Source organism: Clarias gariepinus, chromosome 8 (genome assembly GCF_024256425.1).
Source record: "Clarias gariepinus isolate MV-2021 ecotype Netherlands chromosome 8, CGAR_prim_01v2, whole genome shotgun sequence".
NCBI classification, from domain to species: domain Eukaryota; kingdom Metazoa; phylum Chordata; class Actinopteri; order Siluriformes; family Clariidae; genus Clarias; species Clarias gariepinus.
In genome coordinates this window covers 35,429,925-35,446,793 of record NC_071107.1, presented here as the reverse complement: position 1 = coordinate 35,446,793, position 16,869 = coordinate 35,429,925, and the positions used below count along the sequence as shown (strand labels likewise).

Here is a 16,869-nt window from a genome sequence, read left to right as displayed (position 1 = left end):
ATGTGGTTCGTCCTTCTTGGTGGTATGCTGACATTACCCTGGATACTGTGGCTCTTGATACATCACAAAGACTTGCTGTCTTGTGAGAGGTAAACAGCATCACCCGGGGTTCGAACCGACGACCACACTAGTGACCTTCTAATGTGAGTTATTTGTACTCTACAACTAATAAATAATTGCTCTTCTGAGTACTCACAAGAATCGTAGAGCTGCAAGAAGAGCCAACCGAAGAGAAAAACCATTTCAAGTGGTAGGACAATCAGACGGAGATCTCCAATAGTCCGTTCCCCTTTTTCTAAATAATAATAAAAAACAGACACTACATTGTACCTTTTGGTGTAGATTATTTTAAAACATGGACCTGGTGATCCTAAGGTGAAAGGTTATACAAATCTTATATACAATTTTTAAGGTCAATAACAAACTGTGGTATTTCCTTTGAAAGTAGAAAAAGTATTAGCCTAGCCCAACTTTTATAAGCATGCCCCAGCAGATGTCAGTTGTTAAAAGACATGACGTTGTTGTTAACCCCAACACCGAGTTGACATATCAGCTGAGTCTTTTTGTTACCACACCTCAACGGCTTTGAGACTTGAGGTGGGTTTCAAATCTAACAAAAGAGCCTATTTTCAGAGAGGATCATGGTTTGGTATTGGGTATTTCCCACTATCTCTCCACTAGAACACTTCTGCTACCAGCCAAGGAGGATGAGAGCTAAAACATCCTTCCCGCTGTTTGGTGTTAAATGTAAAAAATCCAAACTTAAACTAGGGCCCATGCTGCATCACAGCACAGTATAACACACTTAAAAAGAAAGTTCTGTCTCCTCTCTTCCCCATTCAAAAAGAACAAATTTAAATCCCACCAATGCCTTAGCCATCTCTGTCCAGGAACCAAGTAAGCAACTCTATAAGTTGGAGGTGCTTACTCTCTTTTCATCAATCACATCAAAACTAGCCCATCATGTGCATCTGGGAGGTCATGTATGTAGAAGAGAGCAGAGAGCACTTTTCTCTGGATATTACTCTGACACAGCATAAACATCATTTGTAACATGTAGTCTTATGAACGAAGCACATTAGCAGTATTATCTAAGTATCAACACTAACCAAAGACATTTCGTATAAGTTAATTTGTTAATTTGTACTTCCAGGGCCATGGTGGAAAATTTTACATGGTCTCTAGATAATGTACTGTATGCTTAAAATTAATCCTTCTTGCTCCGTCACTGTACCATTTAAACAACCTGATCTCCAATAGGGGTAAAAAAAAAAATAATATATTAAAACAATGAAAACTACATATTTATAATGGAATCTTACCATACCTGCTTTTAGGATGAGTTCTGTAACAAGAGCGATGGCATTTACAGTACTGAGAACTACAGCTCCAAACATGTAGACCATCATGTGAAGGAATTCTGTAAGTAACAATATGTTGATATTGATCATAGAAAAATAAAAGGATAATGTATCAAAGTTAAGAACCTAAGGTTTTTTTTTTTTTTTGGTTGGAGGGGGGGGGGCATTTTTCCCAGATTTTTTCTCTAATTTAGTCATATCAAATTCCCACCCTTCACTAGGGGGCTCCCACTTTAAGGCTACTACTACCAGTTTCATGAGCTCACAGATGACCATGATTGTCTGTAGAGCCATGATTCAAGTCAGAACGCTAAGTGCATCTGGCTCCCCGGGCAATCTGCTTTTTCTAAGCCACCGGCTGCAAGAGGCTACAGGATCCGGTTGATAGGGCGAGCACTTTAACACTGCATCATTTAGGGGCAAGAAGCTAATGTTAACCTTACAAATGTGCATGACAAACCAAACAAAAAAAAAACAATCATAATGTATTAATTACTAGACTCACCAGGTAGGTGCCTTGGATGTTTAAACAAACATATTGCTGTCAGAACATGGATGAATGCTATGAGAGCCATGGAACCAGAACGATCTAAAAATCATCATTCAAATACAGTATGTCACACAGATAAAACAAAAAAATCATGTTATTTATGTCAGGTTTTGTATGTATACATAATGTATATATACAATATAAATATACTATACACACACACACACACACACACACACACACACACACACACACACACACACACACACACACACACACAGGGGTTGCACAATGAAACGGAAACACCTGGTTTTAGACCACAATAATTCATTAGAATGGTGTAGGGCCTCCTTTTGCAGCCAATACAGCATCAGTTCGTCTTAGGAATGACAGATGCAAGTTCTGCACAGTGGCCAGATTTTGAGCCGAGCCATTCTTCTTGCAGAATAGTGGCCAGATCACTACATGATGTTGGTGGAGGAAAAGGTTTCCTGACCTGCTTCTCCAAAACACCCCAAAGTGGTTCAATAATATTTAGATCTGGTGACTGTGCAGGCCATGGGAGATGTTCAACTTTACTTTCATGTTCATCAAACCACTCTGTCACCAGTCTTGCTGTGTGTATTGGTGTAATCCTGATACACGGCACCACCTTCAGGATACAATGTTTGAACCACTGGGTGCACATGGTCCTCCAGAATGGTTCGGTGGTCCTTGGCAGTGATGCGCCCATCTAGCACAAATATTGGGCCTAGGGAATGCCATGATATTGCACCCAAACCATCACTGATCCACCCCCATGCTTCACTCTGGGCATGCAACAGTCTGGGTGGTACGCTTCTAAAGGGCTTCTCCCCACCGTTATTCTGTGACAGTGAAGACAGTGAAGGTGGACTCATCAGAGAACAATACATGTTTCACATTGTCCACAGCCAAAGATTTTCGCTGCTGGCATCATTGAAACCGATGTTTGGCATTGGCACAAGTGACAAAAGGTTTGACTATAGCGACGAACAGTTTGGATACAATCAAGGTTAGCACCCGGACATCCCTTTTAGACAGCTTCCTCTTGCGTCCACATTTACTCCTGTTGGATGTGGTTCGTCCTTCTTGGTGGTATGCTGACATTACCCTGGATACTGTGGCTCTTGATACATCACAAAGACTTGCTGTCTTGTGAGAGGTAAACAGCATCACCCGGGGTTCGAACCTGCGACTCCCGGATGATAGGATGACTCAGAGGCCTGTATTGCAATATTTTAAGCAAAACTGTTCTACAGTATTACTCCGCTAACTAAACCTTCACACACTTTTCCTACTGGTGGAATGTGCAATCAATGAAGATTGGCCACCAGGCTGGTCAAATGTAGCCATGAAACCTCCAACACCAAATTGGCCAGTGTTTCAGTTTCATTGTCCAACCCCTGTGTGTGTGTATACTGCTCAAAAAAATAAAGGGAACACTTAGTCCCAGTTTGACTTAAATGCCTCTCTTTGTATGTGTATGCATGGTTCGAGTCAAACCGGGACTAAGTGTTCCCTTTATTTTTCTGAGCAGTATATATACACACAGTGGGGCAAAAAAGTATTTAGTCAGCCACCAATTGTGCAAGTTCCCCCACTTGAAAAGATGAGAAAGGCCTGTAATTTTCATCATAGGTATACCTCAACTGTGAGAGACAAAATAAACAAAAATCCTGAAAATCACATTGTAGGATTTTTAAATAATTTATTTGCAAATATGGTGGAAAATAAGTATTTGGTCAATAACAAAATTTCATCTCAATACTTTGTTATATACCCTTTGTTGGCAATGACAGAGGTAAAACGTTTTCTCTAAATCTTTACAAGGTTTTCACACACTGTTGCTGGTATTTTGGCCCGTTCCTCCATGCAGATCTCCTCTACAGCAGTGATGTTTTGAGCAACACGGACTTTCAACTCGATCCAAAGATTTTCTATGGGGTTGAGATCTGGAGACTGGCTAGGGCACGCCTGGACCTTGAAATGCTTCTTACGAAGCCTCTCCTTCGTTGGCCAGGCGGTGTGTTTGGGATCATTGTCATGCTGAATGACCCAGCCACGTTTCATCTTCAATGCCTCTGCTGATGGAAGGAGGTTTTCATTTAAAATGATACATGGCCCCATTCATTCTTTCCTTTACACGGATCAGTCGTCCTGGGCCTTTTAGAGAAAAACAGCCCCAAAGCATGATGTTTCCACCCCCATGCTTCACAGTAGGTATGGTGTACTTTGGATGCAACTCAGCATTCTTTCTCCTCCAAACACAAAGTTCTATTTTGGTTTCATCTGACCATATGACATTCTCCCAAACCTCTTCTGGATCATTCAAATGCTCTCTAGCAAACTTCGGACGGACCTGGACATGTACTGGCTTAAGCAGGAGGACACGTCTGGCACTGCAGGATTTGTGTCCCTGGCGGCGCAGTGTGTTACTGATGGTAGCCTTTGTTACTTTGGTCCCAGCTCTCTGCAGGTCATTCACTAGGTCCCCCCCATATGGTTCTGGGATTTTTGCTCACAGTTCTTGTGACCTTTTTGACCCCACGGGGTGAGCTCTTGCGTGGAGCCCCATATCGAGGGAGATTATCAGTGGTCTTGTATGTCTTCCATTTTCTAATAATTGCTCCCACAGTTGATCCCACAGAAATCTTGCTTGTTTGTAGGTGACCAAATACTTATTTTCCACCATAATTTGCAAATAAATTCTTTATATTCTTTAAATAGTTGAGGTATACCTATAATGAAAATTAGAGAACTCTCATCTTTTTAAGTGGGAGAACTTGCACAATTGGTGGTTGACAATATATATAATATGTGTTTAAACAAATTAACAAATTAATTTATGTTAAATTTTAAGAACAGTATTTTACTCTGTTGGATTTTATACAATTAAAGTGAAGCCTTAAAAGGTAAGGTGGGAAAAATTACTCTGCTCCCTTATTATTATTTTGGAGTATTTATACCTTGATTAAATTTTACAGAAATTAGAAAGTTGATTACTTATTAAATAAAATAAATAAAATAAATTAACGCTAAATAAAAACTTTTCCACCTTATACATTTTTTACCCCTGAAAAGTACTTTTTACAAACCTCAACTATCTCTTTTCTCTCTCTCCTGTCTAGTCAGTGAATTTATACTCTGCTACTTGGATGAACTCAGTAAAATGTTTCAATACGCAGGAATAAAACAAGTCTCTTTTAAAATGGGGTTTTGGTTAACCTTCCTATTTGACTTACGCAAAGTCATTGCTAATTTGCTATTATTAACTGTCAGTGTTAATGTGAGATATTTTAGCTTTTGTTTGAGTGAGATTTGGACACACGAAATGTTGTAAGGTTTCTGTCGTTGCATCCAAAGCAGGGGACAAAAAATGAGGAAATTTGGAAATCAGAAACATGCTTAAATTTTTCCACCTTAGCCTTTACAGCTTTATGACTTTACATAAATATCTCTGGTGGCCTGAACTCATCTTCCACATAAACAAAATATTCCAAAATACCAAAATATTCATAAAATGTGGTTGTGTTTTTTGGAATGTAATTACTATTTACTGTATGTAATTGATGTTTTGTGAAATTATTTATCTTTTTCATGTAATGTTTTTTTGTAGTTTGTGAAATTTGACTGTGTTTTGGGAAATGTTGGTGAGTTCTGGAAAATACAGTTACGCTTTGTACTTTAAGACCACTGTAGATATCTGATAATGATTGCATCAATAAATTGTTGGAATATTTTACCTTTATCTTCTGTGATGATGTTTAGATAATGAAGGGACACTGCACTAAGTGTTGTGATTAAAAAGGCAACAGTGAGAGTGCAGCATAAATCTAAAAAAATGAAATAATATTGGACATAAATCATCAACAATTACAGTCAATGACAATGAAGCTAACTGACAATTACTGATAACTAGTAAACTTATGATAATGCTTACTTACATCCTGTTTCAATTAAACTCTTTGTTATTATAAATATTATATACTGCCTGTTTACATGCATTTTTTTATTCTTTGTTTTATATTCAATAGAATAAGACAAAATAAAATTATACTTACCTCCATTTTTTTTCCATTGAGAGCAGCATCCTTCTCGCTGTCCACTGGGACAACGCAATATATAAATCACTCCTGACCATGCGAGTATAAAGATTACAACATCAAATAAAAGTATCCATCCTGAAAAAAAATGACACATACACATTTTATATCCATCCACCTATCCATCCATCCATCCATCCATCCATCCATCCATCCTTCCATCCATCAAATAAACATATAGAAATTATCATACTTGTCAGGAAGATGACAGAAACAAAATCTCTAGCAATATCAACTATTTTTAAATAGAGAAAACCAAAAGGCTTGAAAGGCAAAGGAAAACAAAGTGGTGGAAGAAGAAACCTTTACAACTTGAACAGCGCCTAGGTAGTAGGCTTATCTGCATCAAAGTCACAAATCAAGGGAACAGAGTAAGTTCAAAGGGTTTACCACAAGATGGAAACCATTACTAAGCCTCAAAAACAGGAAGATGAGGATAAAGCTTGTCCTCTATTCTACAAAGATAGAAATAGGGGAAAGACCTGCTCATGTTCTGAAGCAGATTTTCTTCTATTAAAGATTATTGTTTTGAATATATGGGATTTTTAAAAATAAAAGACTTTCAGGCAAGTATGAAAAAATAGTATAAATTTGTTTAATATAGATATTTTAACTATTTTAAAAAAATCAATTTTAAATTGATTGATTTTTAATTTTTAAAAATCAATTTTAAAAAATGCAAATTGAACGGGAGAAAAATCGAAATCAAATAGATTTTTAGTCTATGACTACCCTTAAGCTTTAAACCAGCATCGATTCTTATATTTGCAAGAAAAAGTCATGAAATTTGTAGGATCAGAATCAGTTGCTCGATTAACCAATTATACCAAGCAAGTGATAATTATCATGAATTTCATATGCAAGTTGAAATAAAGTAATTAACCCGAAACAGAAACAGCCATTCACGAGTCTTATGGGTGGGGAACAGACGAACTCTGCTACCAAGGTTGTAGAAGACAGTTCTATGTCACAAGTCTTACTCTGTGGCAAGTATCAAGGTTATACAACACCAGGAAGGTCTCTCCCAGGCAAAAGTTCCAAAGCATAATACAGCAGATAAAAGACACATCATGGAAGCATTGGAAAATGTCTAGCAGTGTCATCAGTAAAGAACTGGTGGAATTCAGTGGGCCCCAGGAACACCCATTTTTTTGTCCTGAGAAATCTGGCCAGGAGTGGTCTTTATGAAAGAATTGTGACTGTCTCAAAACAAGGCTAAGCATATCTCAACAGTGCACTAAAATCATAGGAAATGGAGTGCAGAAAAATGCCAGTCAAACTTTTAAGTTGGTTCCCTAAGAGATGGACAATGGTACAATAATGAATGTCTGCAGACAACAGTGAAGCATGATGGAGGTTCCTTGCAAGTTTGGGGATACATTTCTGCAAATGGAATTGGAGATTTCGCCAGAATTAATGGTGTCCTGAATTCTGAGAAATACAGGCAGATACTTTTTCACCATGCAATACCTTTCGTAGATTTATCTATTTTGCCATACATTTATTTTTCAGCAGGACAGTGTCCTCAAACATACTGTACAGCCAGTGTCATTAAGAATAACTTCAACATAGAGAAGAACAAGGATTCCTGGAAATGTTGGTTTGGCCTCACAGAACACGAATCTGAACATCATCGAGTCTTTCTGGGATTTTATAAAGATACAGACGGATTTGAAGCAGTCTACATCCACAGAAGTTCTGTGGTGGGTTCTCCAGGATGCAACGGCCGCATGCACGGCCTACCTGCAGAGTTCCTTCAAAAACTGTGCAAGTGTACCTAAAAGGAATTGATGGCTATTCTGGTTTTGCAGCAAAGGTTAGTCACACCAAATGCTTATTTGATTTGGATTTCTTCTCTGTTCATTTACTTTGTTGCAATTTCTTAATTCTTAGTCTACATCATTCAATGGGCCGCACCCCACATGAGGCCCAGCAGGCTTTTTACATTATTATTATTTTTAACATTTATATTATATTATATTATATTATATTATATTATATTATATTATATTATATTATATTATATTATATTATACTTACCCCTGGCAAAATCATTTATAGTAACAGATAGAAGAATGTAAACACAAATATGACTTAAGCTTAATATAGCCACAATAACAGATGGCAGAACAAGATGTACACCTGAAAAAGTAAAGGAAATATTTATACATGTGATTACTTTAAAAATAACAAACTAGTAAGTGAATTAGACTAACATCTAGTGCAACTTACAATACTTACATGAAAAAGGTTTTCCTTGAAAAAGGTGTCTTTTTAGAGAGAGGACCATCATCATCCCAATAGCCTGTGGTGTTGTTACAGAAGGTATTTCAAAGCTGTCTGAAAACGTAATGTGAGGTGGGGCAGATCTTTTTTGTACAATTAAAATATTTGTGTTAAATACACCATGTACATTGAACTTTGTTCTCGTGAGTTACATATTATTTATATAATTGCATTAACATACTTACAGTCAATATTACTGCTGTTACTGAGAAGTATTCCAAGTACTGCAATGTTGAATATTTCTAGGCACACAGTCAGATACATCTGGAGCCCATAGACAGCTGTGGAACAAGTAGGAGCAATTTCTCAACAACAATAATGTGCAAATTTTACACAAAGCAAAAATTATTTGGGGGTTGGCAGAGATTCAACATTAATCATTACCCTAAGGACACCACACCACAGTATGAATCAGGATGGTGTAATATTGTGATATCAGCAGATCAGCAGTGGTAGGGAAACAATAACAAGAATAAATCTATTAATTTACAAAAACACTGATCACCGGCCTGATCATCTGTCATCATCTGAAGCCTTCTCACTGGTTCATGCCTTAATGTTATTTTGATGTTAGTTTAATGTTATTTTATACTTGAGTGATTCATAGGCCACTCTGTGGCTTAACAAACAAAATACATTCCTCAGGTACAGGGCCTTTTGCCTTTTCCCTGTAAACTGTTAGTGTGAATCACTTCAATTTTTAAACTTTACTGCATTTTAAAATATTTATATTCATTAGTATATTATAATATTAATAATCATTAAAATGTATTCTTCCTTACCTAGTAAAACTGCACTCAAAACAATTATCACCATGACGACTGCTAACACTTTTATAATGTGTCCAGATGTTATCTGAGTCAAAGCAAGATTTTCAAAGAAAACTAAATAGGAGAGTAACAACAAAAAACAGACAGGAGTTTATATGCAGTTAAGATTACACAGAGTGAATCATTCCATATCTTATGTATCAACATATGTAAATGAATAAAAATGGCAAGAAACAAAATGCAATGGGCTTAATGTGTAAACATTTTAGATATTTTAATTGAAACACAGAACTTTGCAAGACTTATATAAATTGATTTGCGTTCCAATGAGAAAATTACGTAAGTATTTGATTCCCCAAGCAAAACACGACTTAGTGCTTGGTGGAGAAACCCTTGTAGGCAACACAGAGGTAAGACGTTTCTTGTAGTTGGTTACCAGGTTTGCACACATCTCAGGAGGGATTTGGTCCACTTTTCTTTACAGATAATCTCTAAATCCTCAAAGTTTCGTGCCTGTTGTTTGACAACTGGAAGTTTCAGCTCCCTCTATACATTTTCTATAGGATTGAGGTCTGGAGACAGGTTAGGCCATTTTTGTAACCATAATGTGCTTTTTACTGAGCCACTGTTGGGTCATTATCATGCTCGGAGACTCATCCATGACCCATCTTCAGGAGGTTCTCATAAAAAATTTTACAATACATGGCCCCGTCCATTGGCCTCTCAAAGCGGCAACGTCTGCCTGTATCTTTAGAAAAGAAACAGCACCAAAGTATGATGTTTCCACCTCCATGATTGACTGTAAGCATGGTGTTCTTAAGACCATAGTCAGCATTTTTGTTTTTTCAAACAAAACAAGTCGAGTTGATGCCAAAGAGCTTAATTTTGGTCTTACCTGAACACTGCACTTTTCCTCCAATCCTTCTCTGTTCATTGGCAAACTTGTACATGTGCCTTATTGAGGAGGGGGACCTTTCAGCGATAAATGATTTTAATCTACTACTGTATATGGCAGTGTATTGTGTTACCAATGGTTTGTTTGGTGACTGTGGTCCCAACTACCTTGAGATCATTCATGGGCTGATTCCTCACTTTTCTCATGATCATCTCTACCCCATAAGGTGAAATGAAGCTCTAGACCGAGAATGATTAAGGGGTTATTTTGTATTTCTTTCATTTGCAAATATTCACTCCAACAGGTATCTTCTTCTTATCAAATTTTTATGTTCTTCAGATGTTCTTTTAGCCCATTTCAGCCTTGTGCAGGTCTTGTCCTTGATGTCCTTTAAAAGCTCTTTGGTTTTCTCCATGGTACTGAGGTTAAAATAGGAAGATAGAGATTCTGTGGACATGTGGCTTTTATACATCTAATGTGTTGTTATCACAAATAATCATTTACCACACTGTAGTCAAATCTGTGATTTGAGCTGATCTACTGTACAATTCAATCTTCAATCGTTCATTTATTTGTTAAAAAATACTGTAGCGTTTTTACGCCGGGAAGAATGCTGGAGAGACGAGTGAGCTTATTTGCTACCCAATGCAATGGCTGGGAGTACTTTATTAAGCACACAGCATGAAAGGCATGAGCAGCACCTTCACTCAGGAGCCTACATCCAATTCAGCACTAGCTTGAACTGGAGCACATTTCACACGTCACACACCTCAACACACACAACAACAGGGCCAAAGTCACTAACCCAAACACCTTTCCCCATCATGGTGAACACACCGACATTCCCGCAAAGCATGCTGGTCGTCAGCCGCCGCCCCGCCCACGCCACACTGCCCCCACCCGAGCTGTGACCGTCCCTGGTCACCATGACGAAGTTTGTTTTGGAGGCGTGGAGGCGGTCGGCGCTGGCGGTGGGAACGCCGGCGTCCTTTGGCAGGTGAGGGATGAACGCGAACATAGTCCTGAGGCGGTCCGGCCGCCACAGAGTTCGATGTTTCATCGGCGTGCGGCTGGTAAGGCGCAAGACGGTCCCGGTGGAGCAAAACTCGTACCCGCCCCGCCAACCGCACCCGGTAGATGACATCGGAAAGCCGAGCTATTACCGCACAGGGGCCCACCCAGTGAGACACACGCCCGGCCGAGAGCCCCCTCCTTCTCCTTCCGGAGGAACACACCCACACCTGCTCGCCAGCAGCAAAATCTCGCCCCTGGCTGTGAGTGTCCACGCCCATTCGCCCCATAGGTGCCCCCACCTGAAAGTCTTGCAGCGGTGCCCGCGAGCGCTGGGTGGGGCCCTTCTGCCTGGCGATGAGCGGTTCAAAGTTCAGCTGTGAGACCGGCGGAGCGACTGCGGGTGACGCTCTGGGAGACGCAGTAAGACGGCTGCATGCTGGCTCGGACGGCTGATCACCACCGGAGGACCTGGAGGACTGCACGGGGGGAACGTCCTGCGTCGTGGGTTCTACGTCGCGACAGCGCTCCACTTGCTCGCAGTACCGGCCACGCGCTTTGCTGCCCGGCCGGCAAGGTAAAGCTCCGGTGTTAGCGCGCAGATTTCCCGCTCGGTCTGCTACCGGAAGTTCCGCCCCCCGGGTGTGTGCTGCTAACCTGTCCGGCTGTGGTTTGGGTCCGAGCAACCTGGCTACCCCGAAGTTACCACGCAGAGTTCCGCTGGACAAATTCAGCAGCGCACCCCATCTCTCCAAAATATCCAACCCCAAAACGCAGTCCTCCTCGACGTCCCCCACAACGAACCCGTGGGAATAAGTTCGTCCACCCACCTGGACTCGCACTGTGCGACACGCCCTTACCTTCACGTAGCCCCCAGCAACGGTGCAGATGCTGAAGGCAGGATCAGGCCGTCCGCAAACACGCTTGCTTTGCCCCAGTAATCCAGAGCGCAGCAGCGAAACAGTGGAGCCGGTGTCCACGAGCGCCCGCAGTAAGACGCCATCCAGCACACAGTCGATGTAGAGCCCAGCGCGGATTACCATGCGTCCTCCCGGCGCTAGTCTAGCGGCTGCTGGTGTACGCTGTCCCGTGCCTCGGCCTCGCCGCGAAACGTCGGGGAGTTGCTCGTTGCCTAGCCGCGACGGGTAGCCCTGTCCCCGGCTAGGTTCACGAACGGAGCGCCACTGAGCTGCAGGCGGTCGCTCGGCTCTTCTGCCGTGATGTACCGCTGATATGGGCTCAGCGCACTCGGCCTCGCGCAGCGGCAGGTCGCTTTGCCGGCTAACGGCGCGCGGAGCTGTCTCTTGCTCCGGCGCTTGCGCTGCGCCAGCCTCCGCCCCGAGATCCAGCGCCGGGATTTTCACCTCGCCGCTCTGCGTTGGTTGCCGTGGTGTGCTCGCTTTAGCGCCGTCGGGAAAGCGCTTCTTCTTCGCGAGTAGTCGCTCCGCTACTCGGCGGCCCGCTTGGATTTTCAGTAGGTCTTCCGTTGTCCGCTCGAACCCGTTACTCTCCATCCCACTTCTGACACCAATGTAGCGTTTTTACGCCTGAAGAAATGCTGGAGAGACGAGCGAGCTTATTTGCTGCCCAATGCAATGGCTGGGAGTACTTTATTAAGCACACAGCATGAAAGGCATGAGCAGCACCTTCACTCAGGAGCCTACATCCAATTCAGCACTAGCTTGAACTGGAGCACATTTCACACGTCACACACCTCAACACACACAACAACAGGGCCGAAGTCACTAACCCAAACACCTTTCCCCATCATGGTGAACACACCGACATTCCCGCAAAGCATGCTGGTCGTCAGCCGCCGCCCCGCCCTTGCCACAATACATACCAAAGAATATGAAATTTATTGTAAAAGTTTGTAATAATAATATCGCAGTGCTGTGCAATTTTAATATTCATGATACAACTGCAGCCTTGCTGAGAGTGTGTGCAAGTTTTTTTTATTTAGACTTTTTTTTTTTTATTTAGACAGTCCACTTTTGCTTCTTTTAAAAGAAGCACAAAAGTAAACAGGCAAGAAAGTAAATAAAAAAAGTAAACAAAACCTTAAGTACATCACATGCATTTGTAGTAACAGGGGTTTGAGAGGGTTGAAAGTAGCGTAAACTTACTTGAACATGTAGCCATTGCTATAGTTGAATGGTAAAGTGGAACAGCCAAAGACTTTAAAGCTTTTTGTAAGTGCTCTGAAACAAAAATCAGTTAGTTCTTAGTTCTAAATAATCTTCCCGATTATCTTTATCTAATATTTATTTAACCATACTAAATATAATAAACAGGTTTTCCAAACACATACGGGGCAACATGCCAAGGTAAGTAGAAGCTTTCATCAAGATGACAGGTCTCATGATACTGACTACTGAACAAGCAATGACCTCAGAGAGAAACCCTGTAATAAAGAAACAAATAAGAGCACAGAAAGGTGTGTGGAAGGTGCAATGTCTGGTGAAAATAGCAATAGAAATGATTCTAGATTTACCTTCTTTTGACCACAAGCAGAAAGATATAAACATACAGATGTTTGGACAGAGGATCAGAGATAAGTTCCTTTTCATGCCCTTTTTGCTAGTTACTAAAAAAAAATAATAATAGAAAATTTGATATTTATATTGCAATTATAAAAATGCTTTTCTATACAATGTCTAACACATACCTCTCTTTCTCAGCAGAATAAAAACAGGACCACAAAATCCCACTGTAATTAACATTGCAATAAAGCACCAGACCAGTATAGCCATATGGACTGCAGAGAAACCTGTAGGAATGAGGCAAGAATAATAAACATCTAGTGACGACCTGAACTAATCAGTGATTACACGGGCACATTACCTACACCTTGCAGAATCACAATGGCCCGTGCCGACGTGTGCTTGGTGTAGACCTCACACATGAATTCTCCCTGATCTTCCATCTCGACAGTCTTCAGTTTTAGTGAGAAGTTCCCTTTAGGGATTTCAGAAGTAAATAAATCAACTCTTCCCCAATATTTCTCATGTGAGGAATCTGGGAAGATCTCACTATCTTGGTAAAGCAGGACAAGGATGTCTTGGTCTCCATCCGTCCTTTTCCATGTCACTTCTTCTATCTCACTGACAGGAAAATGTGAATCTACAGAGCAGTTCAATATGACATCCTCACCCTCACGGGCAATGACAGCACGGTCCGCACCACTCACCACAAGATTGTCTGAAAGAATGCATATGACAAGGACAAATAAACAAACAGTAAGGCAAAAAAAAAAAAAAGAAAAAAACCAGTTAACACAAAATTTAGTGCCATATTTTTATTGGTGCTTAAATTGACCCTGAATATTGAGTACACCTTAAAATATAATGGCAGCCAGAGTTGTGTTCGTCATACAGTAGTCAAAAACAAGTAGATCTTTATTGATTTTGGAAAATCACACAACTTTTATGGTTTGCACCATATTAAAATGTGTTCTTTTGTCAAAGGCACAGTTTGATTTCTTTCTTTTTTTTAACAAAATGAACAAAAGGAAACACATCAAACCAGGCCAAATTTCTGTTGTGGAAACTTTCGTGGACTTGTGATTGTAGACTAGTTTATTTTGACAACACTAGTCATTAATGGGATCAATCATTCTGGTGTCATCAGTAACCTTGTGGTTAGAACTGGATGTGGCAGTGCACTCATGTGTCAGCATTGTAAATAGCACTGGTTTGAACACAGCTTTGGAAGGTCAGCACATCCAGTTCCTTTCCATCCCTCAGACACTCAGGAGTTTCCACCCGGATCTCGGTATATCTGGCAGACATCTTATGCTGGTTGGCAGCTCATCACCTGAAACTTAATCTCAGTAAAACCCGAACTGCTGTTTATCCCAGATGATTCATCCACATGTCAGTATCAACTATTATTTTCCACAAACATCTTACTCGCTCTTGTCGATTTCTTCTTTACAACATCAAAAGATATCATCCATTTCTCTCCACGTAGGTTAATCAGGTGCTTGTTCAGTCTCTTGTTATTTCAAGACTGGACTACTTCAACTCACTCCTGGCAGTTCTGACTGCATGGCTTGTTTTTAACCTTATTAAATTCTCCCATACTACCCCACTTCTCCACTTCCTGCACTGGCTCCATTTAGCTGCCCACATCTGATTCAAAACACTGACGCTTGCCTACAAAGCTTAAAATGGCCCAGCATCCTCAGGGATCGAGGAAGACATGCAATTAGACTGCTTTCTGTCCTGGCACATACTGTAGGTGGTGGAAAAAACTACCTCTAGATGTCTGTACAGCTGATTCACTGGCAATCTTTAAACAACGACTTAAGACCTATCTGTTACATAGATATTTGTGTTAATCCTATCCCCCCAAATCCTTCCCAACAGGGCTTGACTGATGGTACTGAGAGTTAGTAGATTAGTAACCAGTGTAAGGAAATATCCAAAGTTGGAAACTTCAAAGCATTTTTGTAAGTTGATCTGGATAGGAGCATCTGCCATATGTCTAAATGTAAATGTTTATTAATTATGGTGTGGAACACTGAACTAATATCTATAAACACACAACTGACATTTGAATTCTTCTGATTTTTTTTGTTTTTGTTTGAGTTAAAGTCAACTAAAGAGCATAAATGAGAAAACTGCACCCTCTGTGGAACAGTTGCAGAGGTACACGAAGTGTGATGAGGAGTCCTGAGGGTTACGTGTCCAGACACTCAAATCACTTCATGATTATAACTGATGTTTGTACATTTAGTAGAATCAATACAGAAATGTATTTAACTTGTTAGACTCAAGAAAACACAAAAAGATAGAAACACACAAATACTATGTATGGTTACTTACTGCTATTTTTTATTTCTATTATGACTTCACTGGAGTTTTGGGTTTGGGTTGTATTTACTTTACAGCTGTAAACTCCAGCATCTTCTTCAACCACATTTCTGAGTAAGATGGACAAGTTCCCTTTGAAGATCTCGTCTGGGAAAAAGTCAACTCTGCCTCTAAACTCCTGACTCTGGAGATCTGATCTGTTTTTTCCTTGCTGGAAGAGGTTTACTACAGAATTCAAGTCGATCTTTCTCCATTCCACCTGGAAACCTTCTGGAGGCAGTGGGCTTTCAATAAAACATGGCAGGAGGACTGAACCCCCCAGCTGGGCCACAACCAGAACCGAGGGGCCACTGACATGGAGACCTGGATTAATACCAAAGTGTACATGGGTCCATGCACAAACATAAATACAAATAAATGGTTAAGTGCCTTTTGGTGCACTACAGCACATTTTCAGAAAGTAAAATCCTCAGTGGTATTTTAAACACTTTCAGAATTCATTTGAGTCCAACTGGACCTAAAGAAATACTGCGGGTTGTTAAATCAACACTGGAGATTTTGCTGTGCACACAACCTGTAAAGTTTTTAATCTAATCAGATGTGATTCTTTTTTTATAAACTTTGCATTAAAAAGATCATATTTATTAATATTAGCAAAAACAACAATGGAATTCAAATAGTAATAAAAGACAAATACAAAAAACAAAGCAACAACTTACCTTCATGTCCAACAGCACATACAAACACTAAAAATATTGATAAATTCATCTGCTTGCAGTTATTTTTTTACCCGAGCTTCACCTCAACTGGCAAAGTTTGAATGTACCTGAACTTTTATATATATATATATATAAAAAAAATGCAATGAGAAACCTGTATAAACTAGAACAGCAAGTTTGAAAGAAGGAAAACAGATAAAGTGATAAAACCTACAGTAGCCTACTTCTATAGCTGGCAGTCTTTGATTTATGCTTTGTATACAATGCAGGGTAACGAGTAACATTATACCACATACAGTCACAAGTCATGTATGCAATGAATGTTCTGTATAAATCTGTTCTGAGATAATTTTCAGTTATTTCTTTCTAAGATTTCTAATCATGTAAAAAAATCTA

At 40.2% G+C, this 16,869-nt stretch overlaps 1 protein-coding gene and 1 long non-coding RNA gene across 2 annotated transcripts; both read right to left on the bottom strand.

The window, feature by feature from the left end:
* Window positions 1–209: 209 nt before the first annotated feature.
* LOC128528631 (uncharacterized) lies at window positions 210–6,043 on the bottom strand. Its single transcript, XR_008360969.1, has 3 exons — window positions 5,934–6,043; window positions 5,616–5,705; window positions 210–295 (listed from the first exon to the last, which is right to left on the bottom strand). It is a non-coding gene; the product is annotated as an uncharacterized LOC128528631 (long non-coding RNA).
* Window positions 6,044–8,420: 2,377 nt separating this feature from the next.
* On the bottom strand, window positions 8,421–16,479 carry LOC128529411 (uncharacterized). Its single transcript, XM_053502893.1, has 9 exons — window positions 16,474–16,479; window positions 15,767–16,076; window positions 13,782–14,138; window positions 13,606–13,707; window positions 13,432–13,524; window positions 13,249–13,341; window positions 13,064–13,138; window positions 9,044–9,145; window positions 8,421–8,542 (listed from the first exon to the last, which is right to left on the bottom strand). Exons 1-9 carry the CDS (start codon window positions 16,477–16,479, stop codon window positions 8,421–8,423), a joined length of 1,260 nt encoding a protein of 419 aa, XP_053358868.1.
* Window positions 16,480–16,869: the final 390 nt, after the last annotated feature.

Bases quoted from the DNA above. Each gene is read 5' to 3' on its own strand.
- LOC128529411 (XM_053502893.1), bottom strand. The intron at 13,342-13,431 runs GTAAATCTAGAA...TCTTTATTACAG, and splicing joins CTGCTTGTGGTCAAAAGAAG to GGTTTCTCTCTGAGGTCATT. The intron at 8,543-9,043 runs GTAAGGAAGAAT...CTTGTTCCACAG, and splicing joins TTTGAGTGCAGTTTTACTAG to CTGTCTATGGGCTCCAGATG.